We start from the raw sequence: 18,720 nt of genomic DNA, 5'->3' as shown, positions 1-18,720 counted from the left end.
GTATGAACAAAATTTCTAATACTGAAAATGCTAAGTATGAACAATATTTGTGATACTAAAATTACTAAGTATGACCAAGATTTGTATTACTAAAAATACTAAGTATGAACACAATTTGTAATTTTAAAAATATTAGGAAAGAACAAGATTTGTAATACTAAAAATGCTAAGTATGAACAAGATTTGTAATAGTAAAATACTAATATTGTAAAAGATTTGTAATTCAAAGATGCTAAGTATGAACAAGATTTGTAATACTAAAGAATTAAGAATGAACAAGATTTGTAAAACTAAAAATACTAAGAATGACAAGATTTATGATACAAAAATACTAAGAATGAACAGAATTGTAATACTAAAGTTCTAAGTACGAACAAGATTTGTAATACTAAAAATCCTAACTGTGTACGAGATTTGTAATACTAAAATACTAAGAATGAACAAGATTTGTAATACTAAAGTAGAAACAATGAACAAGTTTTGTAATACTAAAGTACTAAAAATGAACAAGATTTGTAATACCAAAATACAAAGTATGAACAAAATTTGTAATACCAAAGTACTAAGAATGAATAAGATTTGTAATTCTAAAATACTAAGAATGAACAAAAATTGTAATACTAAAAATGCTAAGTATTAAAAAGATTTGTAATACTATAAATGCTAAGTATGAGCAAGATTTGTAATACTAAAAATGCTAAGTATGAACAAGATTTGTAATACTAAAGTTCTAAAAATGAACAAGATTTGTTATATTAAAATTACTAAGTATGACCAAGATTTGTATTACTAAAAATACTAAGTATGAACACAATTTGTAATTTTAAAAATATTAGGAAAGAACAAGATTTGTAATACTAAAAATGCTAAGTATGAACAAGATTTGTAATGCTAAAAATACTAAATAAGAACAAGATGTGTGATACTAAAAATAATAAGTGAGAACAAGATTTGTAATACTAAGTATGAACGAGATTTGTAATGCTAAAATAGTAAGTATGAACAAGATTTGTAATGCTAAAGCACAAAGAATGAACAAGATTTGTTATACTAAAGTTCTAAGAATGAATGAGATTTGTGGTACTAAAAATACTAAGAATGAACAAAAATTGTAATACTAAAATGCTAAGTATGAACAAGATTTGTAATACTAAAAATGCTAAGTATGAACAAGATTTGTAATACTAAGTATGAACGAGATTTGTAATACCAAAGTACTAAAAATGAAAAAGATTTGTGATATTAAAAATACTAAGAATGAACAAAAATTGTAATACTAAAATGCTAAGTATGAACAAGATGTGTAATTTTAAAAATATTATGAATGAACAAAATTTGAAATACTAAGGATGAACAAGATTTATAGTACTAACGATGAACAACATTTGTAATACTAACTATGAACAAGATTTGTAAGGCTAAAAATAGTAAGTATGGACAAGATTTGTAAAGCTAAAAATAGTAAGTATGAACAACATTTGTAATATTAAGCATGAACAAGATTTGTAAGGCTAAAAATAGTAAGTATGAACAAGATTTGTAATACTAAGCATGAACAAGATTTGTAGTAATAACGATGAACAAGATTTGTAATACTAAATATGCTAAGTATGAACAAGATTTGTAATGCTAAAAATACTAAGTGAGAACAAGATTTGTAATACTAAGTATGAACGAGATTTGTAATACTAAGTATGAACGAGATTTGTAATGATTAAAATGCTAAGTATGAACAAGATTTGTAATACTAAGTATGAACAAAATTTTTAATACTGAAAATGCTAAGTATGAACAAGATTTGTGACACTAAAATACTCAGAATGAACAAAATTTGTAATAGTAAAAAACTAATATTGTAAAAGATTTGTAATTCTAAAAATGCTAAGTATGAACAAGATTTGTAATAGTAAAATACTAATATTGTGAAAGATTTGTAATTCTAAAAATGTTAAGTATGAACAAGATTTGTAATACTAAAGAACTAAGAATGAACAAGATTTGTAAAACTAAAAATACTAAGAATGACAAGATTTCTGATACAAAAATACTAAGAATGAACAGAATTGTAATACTAAAGTTCTATGTATGAACAAGATTTGTAATACTAAAAATGCTAACTGTGTACGAGATTTGTAATACTAAAATACTGAGAATGAACAAGATTTGTAATACTAAAGTACAAACAATGAACAAGTTTTGTAATACTAAAGTACTAAAAATGAACAAGATTTGTAATACCAAAGTACTAAGAATGAACAAGATTTGTAATTCTAAAATACTAAGAATGAACAAAAATTGTAATACTAAAAATGCTAAGTATTAAAAAGATTTGTAATACTATAAATGCTAAGTATGAGCAAGATTTGTAATACTAAAAATGCTAAGTATGAACAAGATTTGTAATACTAAAGTTCTAAAAATGAACAAGATTTGTTATATTAAAATTACTAAGTATGACCAAGATTTGTATTACTAAAAATACTAAGTATGAACACAATTTGTAATTTTAAAAATATTAGGAAAGAACAAGATTTGTAATACTAAAAATGCTAAGTATGAACAAGATTTGTAATGCTAAAAATACTAAATAAGAACAAGATGTGTGATACTAAAAATAATAAGTGAGAACAAGATTTGTAATACTAAGTATGAACGAGATTTGTAATGCTAAAATAGTAAGTATGAACAAGATTTGTAATGCTAAAGCACAAAGAATGAACAAGATTTGTTATACTAAAGTTCTAAGAATGAATGAGATTTGTGGTACTAAAATACTAAGAATGAACAAAAATTGTAATACTAAAATGCTAAGTATGAACAAGATTTGTAATACTAAAAATGCTAAGTATGAACAAGATTTGTAATACTAAGTATGAACGAGATTTGTAATACCAAAGTACTAAAAATGAAAAAGATTTGTGATATTAAAAATACTAAGAATGAACAAAAATTGTAATACTAAAATGCTAAGTATGAACAAGATGTGTAATTTTAAAAATATTATGAATGAACAAAATTTGAAATACTAAGGATGAACAAGATTTATAGTACTAACGATGAACAACATTTGTAATACTAACTATGAACAAGATTTGTAAGGCTAAAAATAGTAAGTATGGACAAGATTTGTAAAGCTAAAAATAGTAAGTATGAACAACATTTGTAATATTAAGCATGAACAAGATTTGTAAGGCTAAAAATAGTAAGTATGAACAAGATTTGTAATACTAAGCATGAACAAGATTTGTAGTAATAACGATGAACAAGATTTGTAATACTAAATATGCTAAGTATGAACAAGATTTGTAATGCTAAAAATACTAAGTGAGAACAAGATTTGTAATACTAAGTATGAACGAGATTTGTAATGATTAAAATGCTAAGTATGAACAAGATTTGTAATACTAAGTATGAACAAAATTTTTAATACTGAAAATGCTAAGTATGAACAAGATTTGTGACACTAAAATACTCAGAATGAACAAAATTTGTAATAGTAAAAAACTAATATTGTAAAAGATTTGTAATTCTAAAAATGCTAAGTATGAACAAGATTTGTAATAGTAAAATACTAATATTGTGAAAGATTTGTAATTCCAAAAATGTTAAGTATGAACAAGATTTGTAATACTAAAGAACTAAGAATGAACAAGATTTGTAAAACTAAAAATACTAAGAATGACAAGATTTCTGATACAAAAATACTAAGAATGAACAGAATTGTAATACTAAAGTTCTCTGTATGAACAAGATTTGTAATACTAAAAATGCTAACTGTGTACGAGATTTGTAATACTAAAATACTGAGAATGAACAAGATTTGTAATACTAAAGTACAAACAATGAACAAGTTGTGTAATACTAAAGTACTAAAAATGAACAAGATTTGTAATACCAAAGTACTAAGAATGAACAAGATTTGTAATTCTAAAATACTAAGAATGAACAAAAATTGTAATACTAAAAATGCTAAGTATGAAAAAGATTTGTAATACTATAAATGCTAAGTATGAGCAAGATTTGTAATACTAAAAATGCTAAATATGAACAAGATCTGTAATACTAAAAATACTAAGTATGAACACAATTTGTAATTTTAAAAATATTAGGAAAGAACAAGATTTGTAATACTAAAAATGCTAAGTATGAACAAGATTTGTAATACTAAGTATGAACGAGATTTGTACTGCTTAAAATACTAAGTATGAACGAAATTTGTACTGCTTAAAATGCTAAGTACGAACAAGATTTGTGATACTAAAAATACTACGAATGAACAAAATTTGTAATAGTAAAATACTAATATTGTGAAAGATTTGTAATTCTAAAAATACTAAGTATGAACAAGATTTGTAATACTAAAGAACTAAGAATGAACAAGATTTGTAATACTAAAGTACTAAAAATGAACAAGATTTGTAATACCAAGGTACTAAGAATGAACAAGATTTGTAATACTAAGTATGAACTAGATTTCCAATACTAAAGTTCTAAAAATGAACAAGATTTGTAATACTAAAGTACTATGAATGAAGAAGGATTGTATTACTAAAAATACTAAGTATGAACAAAATTTGTAATACTAAGCATGAACAAGATTTGTATTACTAACGATGAAAAAGATTTGTAATACTAATTATGAACAAGATTTGTAATACTAAGCATGAACAAGATTTGTAGTACTAACGATGAAAAAGATTTGTAATACTAATTATGAACAAGATTGGTAATACTAAGCATGAACAAGATTTGTAGTACTAACGATGAAAAAGATTTGTAATACTAATTATGAACAAGATTTGTAATACTAAGCATGAACAAGATTTGTAGTACTAACGATGAAAAGATTTGTAATACTAATTATGAACAAGATTTGTAATACTAAGCATGAACAAGATTTGTAGTACTAACGATGAAAAAGATTTGTAATACTAATTATGAACAAGATTTGTAATACTAAGCATGAACAAGATTTGTAGTACTAACGATGAAAAAGATTTGTAATACTAATTATGAACAAGATTTGTAATACTAAGCATGAACAAGATTTGTAGTACTAACGATGAAAAAGATTTGTAATACTAATTATGAACAAGATTTGTAGTACTAACGATGAAAAAGATTTGTAATACTAATTATGAACAAGATTTGTAATGCTATAAACAGTAAGCATGGGCCGGGCTCGGCACAGCAACAGAGAAAAGGCAGTCCCACTTCAACATTTACTGAATACGCTTGTATTTATTTGTTTGTTTTTAAGTACAAAGCTACAGAAAGGGCTATTTGTGTTTTTCCCACCACAGGTATCGAAAGCGGGTTTCTAGAGGTATAAGTTCGCAGAACTATTACACTCTGCCACTGGGGGGCATAAGCGTGTGAGAGAGAGACCTGTGCTAGCTGTAAGCCATACAATGGATTACATGAATTCTGTTCATCGCGAAGAATCGAACCTCTGAATGTTGCATTGGAAGTCCAGAAACGTACCGGTAACCACTGGGGAACATTGAATAAGTATCAATATATATAGATACATTGTTTCACTAACCTGATCGATTCATTACGGATATTACTCGTCTTGAATAACATGAATACGTTATGTAACCATTATTTTAAAGATTTACTTGCTTGTTTGGCTTTTATTTTCATTTTTTTCTCATGATGACTGGGCAGTAAATGTAAAAACCCATAACAGTAAAATTGGAGGTTAAACAGGCAAAAATTCCATTATCAACTCCGCACTAAAACTAAATAAAAATAATTTTTGTTTTAAAATATATATGCTAGGCTTATAGTGCACCTAGAATAGTTGTATTATCTTTAGAGACGGCTTACTAATCTGAATTCACTGTAGAATTAATATTTAAATACATTTTATTTTGAATTTGCGCAAAGCTACACGAGGGTTATCTGCGCTAGCCGTCCCTAATTTAGTAGTGTAAGACTAAAGAGAAGGCAGGTAGTCATCACCATCCACCGCCATCTATTGGGTTATTCTTTTACCAACAAATAGTGGGATCGATCGTAACATTATAATGTCCCCACGGCTGAAAGGGTGATCATGTTTGGTGCGACGAGGATTCGAACCCTCGACCCTGAGATTACGAGGGCCCATTTAAATAGTTAAGTTATTTTAAACATATAGTTTATCGTAGGAAAGCTATTCTTTTATGAAAAGTAGTTTCTAGTTGGTATAGTTTTGGAGGCTGTTCCAGGCAACTCTATACTTTCAAGATAAAAGTGTACACTACTTCAGTGTAAGATTCACTTTCAACAAAATATTATGGATATTCTAGTTTGAAAATAAGCCTTTCAAATGGTGGATCATTCTAAACTAAATAATGGATGCATTCTTAAGATGACTGATATGGGTATCAGCACTTTAATTAAAGTACAAAACAACGTTTGACCTTTTTAGGTCACCTTTGTTAACCTGAAGATTACCTAAGAGAGTTTCTCGTCATTACGAATAAATAATGAATGATAAAAGAGCCGTACAGTATGAATTGACCCCAGTTACTTTCTCTTACTAATTTACTTACTTGTTGGAGATATAAACTATTGACGTCAGAGGGCTCAATTTCATAACTCAGAAACAAGACGTTATTAAATGAGGTAAAATACTGTTTTATCGAGTATTTTAAAAACGACGCTGTCAAGTTATGAAGTGAATGTTTAAGGAACTTGCGTCTGTAAGCAACATGTAGCGTAGTATAAGTGTTACTGTTCTACCTTTACTAATTAAACTGTTGAAAAGGAAGTAAAGAACAATCGGAGCTTATGATATTATACAGTGCCTTCCTGAAGTATTTACTTCATACGAATAATGTCACATCTTAATGAAATACAGATGTATTAAACGTTTTAATTAAGTTGTTTTTAATCAAAACTTTAATGATCAAACTTAACTCTGTTATGTCTGAAGGATATTGTATCAGCAGAACGTGCAAAGAAAGTATATAAACTGAAATTTGATATTTGCATAAGTATTCACTTCCATAAATCAGTATTTTTTGGCAGGACTTTTGACAGCAATTATTTTGGAGACCCCATTGCTACAGTGGTATGTCTGCAAAATCAAACCGCTAGAAACCAGGTTTCGATAACCCCTGGTGGGCAGATCACAGATAGCCCATTGAATTGCTTTGCGATTAATTTCAAATAAACAAACAAAAAAAAACAACGAATATTTTTTGGAGAGGTCTCTACCGTCTTTAAACCAACGGATGGTGTATTTTTTTGTCCATTTTTCCTGGAAAAATTTCTCCAATTCTGACAAGTTCGTTTAAGATCGTTACTGTACTGCAGTCTTTAAGTCTCACCATAAATTTTATATTGGATTTCAAGTGAGGACTTTGACTGGGCCACCCAGGATATCCACTTTCTTTGTTTGAAACCACATTATTGTGAGTTTATACTTCGAGTCATTGTTCTGCTAAAATGGGAATTTTCGACCCAGTTTTAGATTCCTGGATGACTGGAGCATGCTTTCCTCTAGAACTCGATTGTACTTTGCATCATTTATTTTCCCCTAAATCCAGAGAAACTTCACAGTCCTCGCTGAAGAGAAGCATCCCCATAACATGATGCTACTACCACCATGCATGGCAGTTAGGATGGTGTTGAATGGGTGATATTCCGTGTTGGGTTTGCGTCAGACGTAACGCTTTGAATTTAGATCAAAAAGCTCATCTATCCACAAAACACATGTTTGCAACATTATTTACACGTCTTGACGCATAAATCTCCATATGAGATTTAATATAATTATTTTTCAGTAACGGATTCTTTTATACCACTCACCAGTAGAGGCCAACTTTGTGTAGGGACCGAGATATTTTCGATGTATGGACACTGACTCCCATTTTAAACGTGAAAGTTTGACATCACGGTGGCATCACTTACCAGTTTCTTGCTTATCCGGTTGTGTAGTTTAGAAGGCTTCTTTGAAATTCTAATTTGGTCTATTTAGAGAAGATGCTGCATGTTCTAAATGTAGGGTCGTTTTGAAAGTTTTTTTGACTGCAAGATCTGGTGGCAACCAAATATGAAAAATTTTCAGGGTGTGAATAATTTTGCAAGATATTGTAGATATATTCATGTAATAGTAAATATAAGATTTAATGGTAAAGTATATAAATCGATAAATCATGAAGTTTTTTGTTTTTTTGGGGGAATTTCGCACAAAGCTACTCGAGGGCTATCTGTGCTAGCCGTCCCTAATTTAGCAGTGTAAGACTAGAGGGAAGGCAGCTAGTCATCACCACCCACCGCCAACTCTTGGGCTACTCTTTTACCAACGAATAGTGGGATTGACCGTCACATTATACACCCCCACGGCTGGGGGGGAGAACATGTTTAGCGCGACGCGGGCGCGAACCCGCGACCCTCGGATTACGAGTCGCACGCATTACGCGCTTGGCCATGCCAGACCTAATCATGAAGTAAGTAATTTTCATTGATTGCAAAACTCAGATAATACATTTGATAGGAAACATACAGACCGTGAATTTTATAGTATACAACTAATTTTAGATTGAAGCTAAAACAGAAGATGGGATAAGATGTATTATAGGAGACACATTACTCATGAAGACATGATGCACAGTAAGCTTAATTAATATATATATATATATATTATAATCATAAAATGTTCAAGCCATAAACCAAACCACATTAACATGAATTGTTTTTTTAAATACACTGCACATTTTTAAAAAATGGATCCTAGGGTACAAACTACAACGTGGGATTATAAAATGTATCCTGGGTTTTGTAGGTGACTGCGGAAGTAGAACCCACATTGCGGTGGGTATACACCGTCTATCAGTCTTAACCTTTAATTCGCTAGTCTCACATAAGAAATTAAGAGAGCGAAATGTGGGTGTTCAAGCCCACGACGTCCCACATCCATATCAACATTCACTGCCTACAGACAATTGTGGGAAGGTGACTGCTCTTCCAAGTTAGGATAAGAAAAAGATAAACACAAGAAGATGATAAATAATAAATAAATAAATAAAAATGAAAGTAACACAGTCCTTTTTCATGATTTTTGTTTAGTCATTTAACTTTATTTAGATATAATTATTTAATTTCACTAACATATATACATACACACATATGTATACATACATATATTTTGGTAAAAATGTAACTTTGTTTCCGAAATATATGGAAAACATTTAAAAACTGAGTACATAAAAAATGTGTATATGTATACACATATAGAAATTATAAAAAGTTGCCTTGGCAAAATATTACAGAAAAGACGCTTCATAAATTAGAATATTCTATCTAGTAAACCTAGTGTCAGTTTGCTAATCTCACATATTAAAGAAAGAAGTTATAAACAAAAAATAAGTAAGAAAAAAGAGAATAAATAAACAGAAGATGTTGTTGTTGTTGTTTTGAATTAAGAACAATGGGCTATTTTTGCTCTGCCCACCACGGGTATCGAAACCCGGGTTTTAGCGTTGTAAGTCCGCTGAGCTACTGGGGGGCAGAAGAAGATGTGGGTACTCAAGTCCACATCGTCCGACATCCATATCACTCTTTTATTGTCCACAGAATTTTTTTTTTTTTTACATATGTAGAACACATGTTGTTGATAAATAGTTTGTGATATAAGATGAAGACAAGAACGCACACTGAGCCAGGATTAATTATATATTATAGGCATAATTGTCTGTAAAATAATCACAATATTTTATTTATCTTAGAAAAATGGACTTCTGAGTAATTGTTATTTACTTTAGTGCAAAGTTTCTTAAAAGTTTAATTTATTTTACTAGCTAAAATAAACAATTAACATGATAAAAACAAAATCACGTTAGACGTCAATACTTAAAGCAAATGTCGACATATTGTAACAGTGATGTTGTAAGTTCAAAGTCGGACCCGAGAAATAACAAATACATAAACTGTACTTCATAGGTATTTGTTGAGATGTTCGATGTTTCTTTTATTATTATTCAACTTCAAATCTTTGAACTCTGAACTGCTTTTGTTTTGTTTCATTAATGTTATTTAAGTACACCGTTTTAAAAATATTTCAGAAAACAAATGAAACGTAATATTGGGTAGAAGAACAGTACTAATAGAGTTATACTGTATGGAAGAAGAGTACAATATAAAAGAACAAAACTATAAGGAGGATTATTACTGAACTACAAGAAAGAGCAATACTATATGTAGGAGCAGTACTGTAAGAAATAACGGAACTACAAGAAAGAGCAATGCTATATGTAGGAGCAGTACTGTAAGAAATAACGGAACTACAAGAAAGAGCAATACTATGTGTAGGAGCAGTACTGTAAGAAATAACGGAACTACAAGAAAGAGCAATGCTATATGTAGGAGCAGTACTGTAAGAAATAACGGAACTATAAGGAAGAGCAATACTATATGTAGGAGCAGTACTGTAAGAAATAACGGAACTACAAGAAAGAGCAATGCTATATGTAGGAGCAGTACTGTAAGAAATAACGGAACTGTAAGGAAGAGCAATACTATATGTAGGAGCAGTACTGTAAGAAATAACGGAACTACAAGAAAGAGCAATACTATATGTAGGAGCAGTACTGTAAGAAATAACGGAACTATAAGGAAGAGCAATACTATATGTAGGAGCAGTACTGTAAGAAATAACGGAACTACAAGAAAGAGCAATAATATATGTAGGAGCAGTACTGTAAGAAATAACGGAACTACAAGAAAGAGCAATACTATATGTAGGAGCAGTACTGTAAGAAATAACGGAACTATAAGGAAGAGCAATACTATATGTAGGAGCAGTACTGTAAGAAATAACGGAACTACAAGAAAGAGCAATACTATATGTAGGAGCAGTACTGTAAGAAATAACGGAACTATAAGGAAGAGCAATACTATATGTAGGAGCAGTACTGTAAGAAATAACGGAACTACAAGAAAGAGCAATAATATATGTAGGAGCAGTACTGTAAGAAATAACGGAACTACAAGAAAGAGCAATACTATATGTAGGAGCAGTACTGTAAGAAATAACGGAACTACAAGGAAGAGCAATACTATATGTAGGAGCAGTACTGTAAAAATAACGGAACTATAAGGAAGAGCAATACTATATGTAGGAGCAGTACTGTAAGAAATAACGGAACTATAAGGAAGAGCAATACTATATGTAGGAGCAGTACTGTAAGAAATAACGGAACAATAAGGAAGAGCAATACTATATGTAGGAGCAGTACTGTAAGAAATAACGGAACTATAAGGAAGAGCAATACTATATGTAGGAGCAGTACTGTAAGAAATAACGGAACTATAAGGAAGAGCAATACTATATGTAGGAGCAGTACTGTAAGAAATAACGGAACTATAAGGAAGAGCAATACTATATGTAGGAGCAGTACTCTAAAAAGTGCGGAACTATATGTAAAAACAATACTATATATATGTATATAGAAGAGCAGTATTATTCAGGCAATATTATATAGAAGAGCAGTATTATATGGAAGAGTAGTAAAGGAACGGAAACATAAAATACGTTTGTTTGTTTGTTTGTTTGTTTGTTTTTTGAATTTCGCACAAAGCTACTCGAGGGCTATCTCTGCTAGCCGTCCCTAATTTAGCAGTGTAAGACTAGAGGGAAGGCAGCTAGTCATTATCACCCACCGCCAACTCTTGGGCTACTCTTTTACCAACGAATAGTGGGATTGACCGTCACATTATAACGCCTCTACGGCTGAAAAGGCGAGCTCGTTTGGTGCGAGGGGGATGCGAATCCGCGACCCTCAGATTACGAGTCGCACGCCTTAACGCGCTTGGCCATGCCGGGCCACCACAAAATACGATGAGAAACTATAAAACAATGAGAAACAGAATTTCAAAAAATATCTTATGATTTCTGCCAGCAAGGTGTAATAAACATCAGTGCTAACTGGTACGTCATGCACTGTAACCAGGAGTTATGAAGAAATGTTATACATATAAGAAAGCATAAAATGACCAAAATAGGTTCGAGAATAGTGTACCTGTTTATTTTATTTTCTACATCGGAGATTTTTTTGGTACCTTTCTGAAAGTTTGATAACGCAGTCTCTCATAACATCGGATAATAACAAAACCACTCAGCAATAATTTTTTTTTGTGACTAAAACAAGTTTGGCAACAATTCCTTCCAAACTTTATTAGCCAAAACGCTAAGCCTAACGGCTTAATTTGCTTTTCTTGTTTTGTTCTTAATAAATAGCAATTATTACACAGAATTATAAAGCTGATAACCTAATTTATTCACTCTCTTTAAAAGTACATACACATAAATTGTGGAAATTTTTAGCAAAATCTACAAATCTAAAGGACTACTTTGCTGTTTTAAAGAATAAATATAATTTACAAACAAATTTTAAACATTACAGCTTATTTTGTCTCTCCAATTAAAAAAAAAATGATAACATATATTAATGGAAAGTAGATATAACGGTTGCTTTACCATTTCTCTAAAATCGAAATAGACGATTAGATAAACTTCAAAACTTTGCAGTCCACTTTTGTATATTGTGATAAACATTGATAGAATTTGTTACTTAAGTCTCTAAGCCTAACGGCCTGTTTTCTCCTTTAACTTATCGTCACAATGCTCACCAAATGTTAACATTTCACACATTGTTTCGGGTTTTCCATGTAATTCCGACAGGATGATAAGACTTCTAGTTTATATTTAACTGCAGGAGGTATTATAGAATGAATAAACACTCCAACTGGTAAAAATGCACAGTTCTTTATAAATTTATTCAGTAAAATAAAAAGCAAAATATGTAGTTAAAAATTCTATTAAGATAAATCTCTTCATGTTTCGGTGTAAAAAAAAATATGCATTGTTGAATGCCAGAGTTGTTATTTATTTTATAAAATCTGCACAAAAATGGTCATAAAATATATCGAGTTATCACAGTTTTAATGGTAATGGAGATCGAATATGAAAACCGACAGATAATTGTAAAGTTTTATTTCCGTTTTGTTACTTGAGAACAGTACATTAAAATGTTCTATAGTTTAACAGGCAACATGTTATCTTACTGAATTTTGCCTTTTTCTTGTTGCGATTTCATAATTTTTTTTATGCACTTAACAACAGTGGTTTGTTTTGAATTTTGCGCTAAGCTACGCGAGGGCTCTATGCTCTAGCCGTCCCTAATTTAGCAGCACAAGACTAGTGGGAAGGTTACCAGTCATAACCACCCACCGCCAACTCTCGGGCTACCCCTTTTACCAGATGATTGCGAGAATGACTGTCACGTTATAACGCCCCCACGGCTGAAAGGGCAGCATGTTTGGTGAGACGGAGATTCGAATCCGCGACCCTCGGATTACGAATCGAGTGCTTTAACCACCTGGCCATGCCGTGTCGTTTAGGAAGGAATTGTGTTGCTTTCATGAGGTATGCCAATCGGCATCTTTGCTATAATTCACAGAGCTTGTCCATAAAACGTACCCAAATATCTTCGTATTTCAAATACTGTCATGTTTGCAGTAAACATTGACATAATTTAGGAATTATTGATACATTCCAACGTCACTAAGTGTTTAAATAAACGTATTGGATGAATTGATATTGAGTCTTATTTCACGATAACAGAAATTCATCCTTTGTTTTTCTTCAGTATGAAAGGAGTTAGGGGCCTGGCATGGCCAAGCGTGTTAAGGCGTGCGACTCGTATTCTGAGGGTGTGGGCGTTATAATGTGACGGTTAATCCCACTATTCGTTGGTAACAAAGTAGCCCAAGAGTTGGCGGTGGGTGGTGATGACTAGCTGCCTTCCCTTTAGTCTTATACTGCTAAATTAGGGACGGCTAGCACAGATAGACCTCGAGTAGCTTTGTGCGAAATTCAAAACAAACAAACAGAGGAGTAGGTTAGTAATAGATGAACTTATGCACTTGGTAATATAGTATTATGTATTGATTATATCAATACAGAGGAATATACGTTCATATATACATTTGTGCTAATTTGCGTTACTACTCTTAGAGTATTCTGTCTTTGCATTAGTACATTTACATTTTGTAAAGTAGGATATTGGCTTAAAATAGTATCTTTGAAAGTGTTTATTACTTGAACGCTGTAACTCACCGATATCACTTCAATAATTTTTTTGTATCATAGCTGTTAAGACTATATTTTTGAAATGTTAACAATAAACTAACTACATTACTTTCTAACCAACAGGCGAGTCTACGTTACCTAAACATAGAATGTACAAAACATTGTGTACAGAACATTGACTTTTCATACTATAACCTCACTTCTAGTAAATTATTGGCCACTTACTTGAAAATGCTTCACTTCCTTTGTTTGAAAAGTTTCATAATTTTATCTAAAACAATTTAACTGAACAAAATTCACTTACTAGTAGACTTTTCCTTATAACTCATAATAAGTCGAATTATTATAAACATTAGGGTAAGTGGATAAGGAAGTATTTAATTTTTTCCAGAACATTACAAGACGAAACATTTAATTAAACTCAGCTCTTTGTATTAATACGTCAAGAACAGTATATAGTTTTTTAGTATTTATATGTTAGCAGTACAATGTCTTAACACCAGGTTTTTAATCAGAGTTATGCGTTTTTCCCAGTTGCAGTCAAGATATAACAATGACAAATTATTGTAAGGACTACAGCTGTTCCGGAAACTTTAACTTATTTTAATCATTTTCCTAATCCAAGGGTCGCGGGATCGAATCCCAGTCGCACCAGACATGCTTGCCCTTTTAGTCGTGGGGCGTTATAATGTGACGGTCAATCTTACTATTCGTTGGTAAAAGAGTAGCCCAAGAGTTGACGGTGGGTGGCGATGACTAGCTGCCTTCCCTTTAGTCTTACACAGCTATATTAGTGACGGCTAGCGCAGATAGCCCTCGAGTAGCTTTGCGCGAACATTCAAAACAAACAAACAAATACTTATAAATGAAGTCGTTTTGTGAAGGTACAAAAATAGGGACGTTTAACAGTTCAACATGGTCTAAGTTGAATCATTTCTTTTATGAAGGGCATCGTTTTGTTTGAGTGCACTAGAAACTTGCCGGTGAGAAACTTACTTTTTTCGAAGTTCGTATTGTAACACTAAAATTCTACAAAAGGATGACGGATACAAAATGTTGTCTTAACACATATAACATTAAAGGGGTTAAAATGTAAAAAAAAATAATGCTTTTCACTTACCAACACCTGGAGCTAATACGTTCACCAAGCATAATAATAGAGATAAAGAAACGGGCATCAAAGGGACCGCTTTGCGAAATTCGCTGTGTTTTTCTCGTACGGATATGATTTCGTATTTGATAAAAGGTTTTCCACCATAATACTCAACCATTGCTTTAAAATGCTCTTCGCTTATTTTAACAGCGTTATAGTTGCTTGCATTATGTTCTTGATTAACGATACGCTTATCTGTGTTCGTCTCCAACACAGGAATTCTGTATACCTCATTACTCATGTTGGCCTCTTCCCGTGTCGAATTAACGGTGCTTTTGTGCTTTCTTTGTAATATGGAAGGCCTTCATTGTCATCCTCTCGTCTTCTGTTTTCTACCATCTCTGCTGTATTTATTTGGACAGACGTCTGATTGCAGTGGTCTGACCGTTGTTCTTCAGTGGATGACATGTTAGCGTGCTCTTTCAGCTCGCCTAACAAACAATTCACCGAGCAGGTGTGTTTTCACCTACCTACAGCGCACAAGCAGAGAATCGATGTTTGAGCCACCACGTGCAGGGAACAAAGCAACCAAGTCCTGTAGAAAAACTCACACTCCTAACACACCGTTACAGATACTGAAAATAGGGTTTGAAATAGAAAGCGAGGAAATGTTAAATGCGTTACTGAAATAAACACACGATAATCCAACACACCTCACTGGATGTAAAAGGACAACATACACGCCTGCATAACGTCACTGTCTGAAAACGCTTTAACTATTGGCTGGCTTACACTAGCATAGCGTACAATAAAGAAACTAACAGTAATTTGTGAACAAAAAAATATCGTGTAAACTTTAAAAATAATGTTTTTAACAACCTAACAAAAGCCGTGTTTTCTTTGCTTTCGCTTCAGAGTTATACCAATAGGAAATATGAGTGTTACCAGTGAATAGCGATTACAGAGCATTTGGTGTTAAAAAATAAAAAAAGCTTTACCATCTTGGATTTTTCAATATCTGCAGTTTTAGGTTTCATTTACTGTTATATATGTGGAAAACGTACTATATTTTTTATGCCACTGGTGGGAAAAGTTTTGAATGACAATTTAAAACTTAGTTTCGTAGATACATATCTCAAATCATTGAAGAGACAACATTTTGATGACACGTGCCAAATCAATAAAGAAACAGCGTATTGGTTATGCAGGTCAACTCTTTCAAAAGGTGACATAGTGATACGTATGTCATGCCAATCAAGTTTTAGTTATAAAAAAATAACCTTCAGTTAAAAGTATTAAAAAAAACCTTTCACTACTTTAACTACTTAAGATATATAATAGTCCTTAGCAAGATATCGTGAGTTATTTCTCATGTATAAAAACTATTTTGTTGCTCAAAAGTAAGTTTGAGTATGTTAATCGCTAAATATTAGGGTTCTATCCCAGCTGCGAACACAGTATGGTGTGCATCTTTATGCTTAATAGCAAAACAACATTGTTTACGTTATATCAGAGCGATATCTTCTAGTTACAATATTAGGAGTTCTGAACAGTTACTAAGACATTCAGGGATCTGTTTATCTAATTATATGATGCATTTTCATGACTAACATCTATTAATCAAAGTGATGAGCAGAATAAGGCCCTAAAGCAAACAAACAAACGATATTGATCAAATTTGTTGAGTCTTTAAATGACTCTTTTAACATGTTTCTTTAAATATTTTAACTGTATTATTATAGAAATAAAGAATTTCGAAATAGTGTCGCAAAAACATCAAAACAGCGTTATATTATGATACATTTTGAGGTTTAGGATCCAAATTCGTACGTTTGTAATGGCAAAATTTTGGTCCACTTTAAGCTCAAATATTTATTTTAATACCTACAGCGCCTTGCAAAAGTATTTAACTCTTGCAAAGCTACCATATTGTGTTGTTGTCTCAGTTTCTAAACATGAAACTTTCAAGTGGTACTTTGCATTTAGAATTCACACAATATACTTCAAACTGAGAAAGCTAAGAAAACGCTGATTCTACATTCGTAAGTTAGATTTTCAAAAAACGTTATTTTCAAATGTATAAGTTTTCAACTCCTATACCACAGCAATCTTAAACCAGTTCAGGTGCAAAATATTAGTTTAAAAGATCACAAAATTAGTTGAATTGTCTATATTTGTGGATAATCAAAGTTCAGAGTAAATGCATCTCTTCAAACCACAACTTACAATAAACCAGTCAATTACCGTGAAGACCAAGTGTCTTTACACACAAGTCAGGGATAAAGTGGTCAAAAAGCACATATCAGGAGAAGGCTAGAATACAATTTCAAAGTCACTGATTATCCCTTTGAGTACGATGAAGTCTATAATTAGCAAGTGGAATGTATTTCACATTATCCAGTCGCTACTCAAATAAGATCGCCATTCAAAATACGCAGCCGAGCAAACAGGAAGCTGATTAGGAATGCCACTGTGAAGCCATCAGTAACTTTGAAAGATTTACGAAGATGGGAGTCAGTGCTCATACATCGATAGTGTCTTGGTTCTTACATAAATCGGGCCTCAAAGGGCGAGTGGCAAGAAAAAATCATCTTAAATCTCTCATGTAGTTTGCAACAAAGCATGTAAATGATACTACAGACACGTAGAAGAAGATTTTGTTATGTCTGGCGCAAGCTCAACATCGCACATTGTCCAGTCAACTAAACTGTCAAGCATGGTCGTATTAGCAACAAGTTGTGGGATGTTCCTCATCAGGAAGGACTGGAAAGTTTGTCAGGACTGAGTAGGAGAAGAATGATGTAAAGCAAAATCAAATCCTAGAGGAATTGCTGCTTGAGCCAATAATATAAAACTGTCAAATCCTATAGGAACTGCTGCATGAGCCAAGAATTTAAAACTGTCAAATCCTATAGGAACTGCTGCTTGAGCCAAGAATCTAAAACTGTCAAATCCTAAAGGAACTGCTGCTTGAGCCAAGAATCTAAAATTGTCAAATCCTAGAGGAACTGCTACTTGAGTCAAGAATCTAAAACTGTCAAATCCTAGAGGAGCAGTTGCTTGAGTTAAGAATCTAAAACTGTCAAATCCTAAAGGAACTGCTGCTTGAGCCAAGAATCTAAAACTGTCAAATTCTAGAGGAACTGTTGCTTGAGTCAAGAATCTAAAACTGTCAAATCCTAGAGGAACTGTTGCTTGAGTTAAGAATCTAAAACTGTCAAATCCTAAAGGAACTGCTGCTTGAGCCAAGAATCTAAAATTGTCAAATCCTAGAGGAACTGCTACTTGAGTCAAGAATCTAAAACTGTCAAATCCTAGAGGAGCTGTTGCTTGAGTTAAGAATCTAAAACTGTCAAATCCTAAAGGAACTGCTGCTTGAGCCAAGAATCTAAAACTGTCAAATTCTAGAGGAACTGTTGCTTGAGTCAAGAATCTAAAACTGTCAAATCCTAGAGGAGCTGTTGCTTGAGTTAAGAATCTAAAACTGTCAAATCCTAAAGGAACTGCTGCTTGAGCCAAGAATCTAAAACTGTCAAATTCTAGA

General features: G+C 32.0%; 1 protein-coding gene across 1 annotated transcript in view; it reads right to left on the bottom strand.

Moving 5' to 3' along the window:
* Positions 1-15,881, bottom strand: part of LOC143252087 (protein stum homolog) — an 88,552-nt gene extending 72,671 nt beyond the window's left edge. Inside the window, exon 1 of the mRNA XM_076503699.1 lies at positions 15,204-15,881. Within this exon, the coding sequence (XP_076359814.1) occupies positions 15,204-15,477 (274 nt within the window). The 5' untranslated portion in view covers positions 15,478-15,881. The remainder of the gene's footprint in view (positions 1-15,203) is intronic.
* Positions 15,882-18,720: the final 2,839 nt, after the last annotated feature.

The sequence above is a fragment of the Tachypleus tridentatus genome, chromosome 6, assembly GCF_004210375.1.
Source record: "Tachypleus tridentatus isolate NWPU-2018 chromosome 6, ASM421037v1, whole genome shotgun sequence".
Classification (NCBI taxonomy): domain Eukaryota; kingdom Metazoa; phylum Arthropoda; class Merostomata; order Xiphosura; family Limulidae; genus Tachypleus; species Tachypleus tridentatus.
The sequence above is the reverse complement of the archived record's forward strand: the minus strand, read 5'-3'. Positions and strand labels throughout refer to the sequence as shown.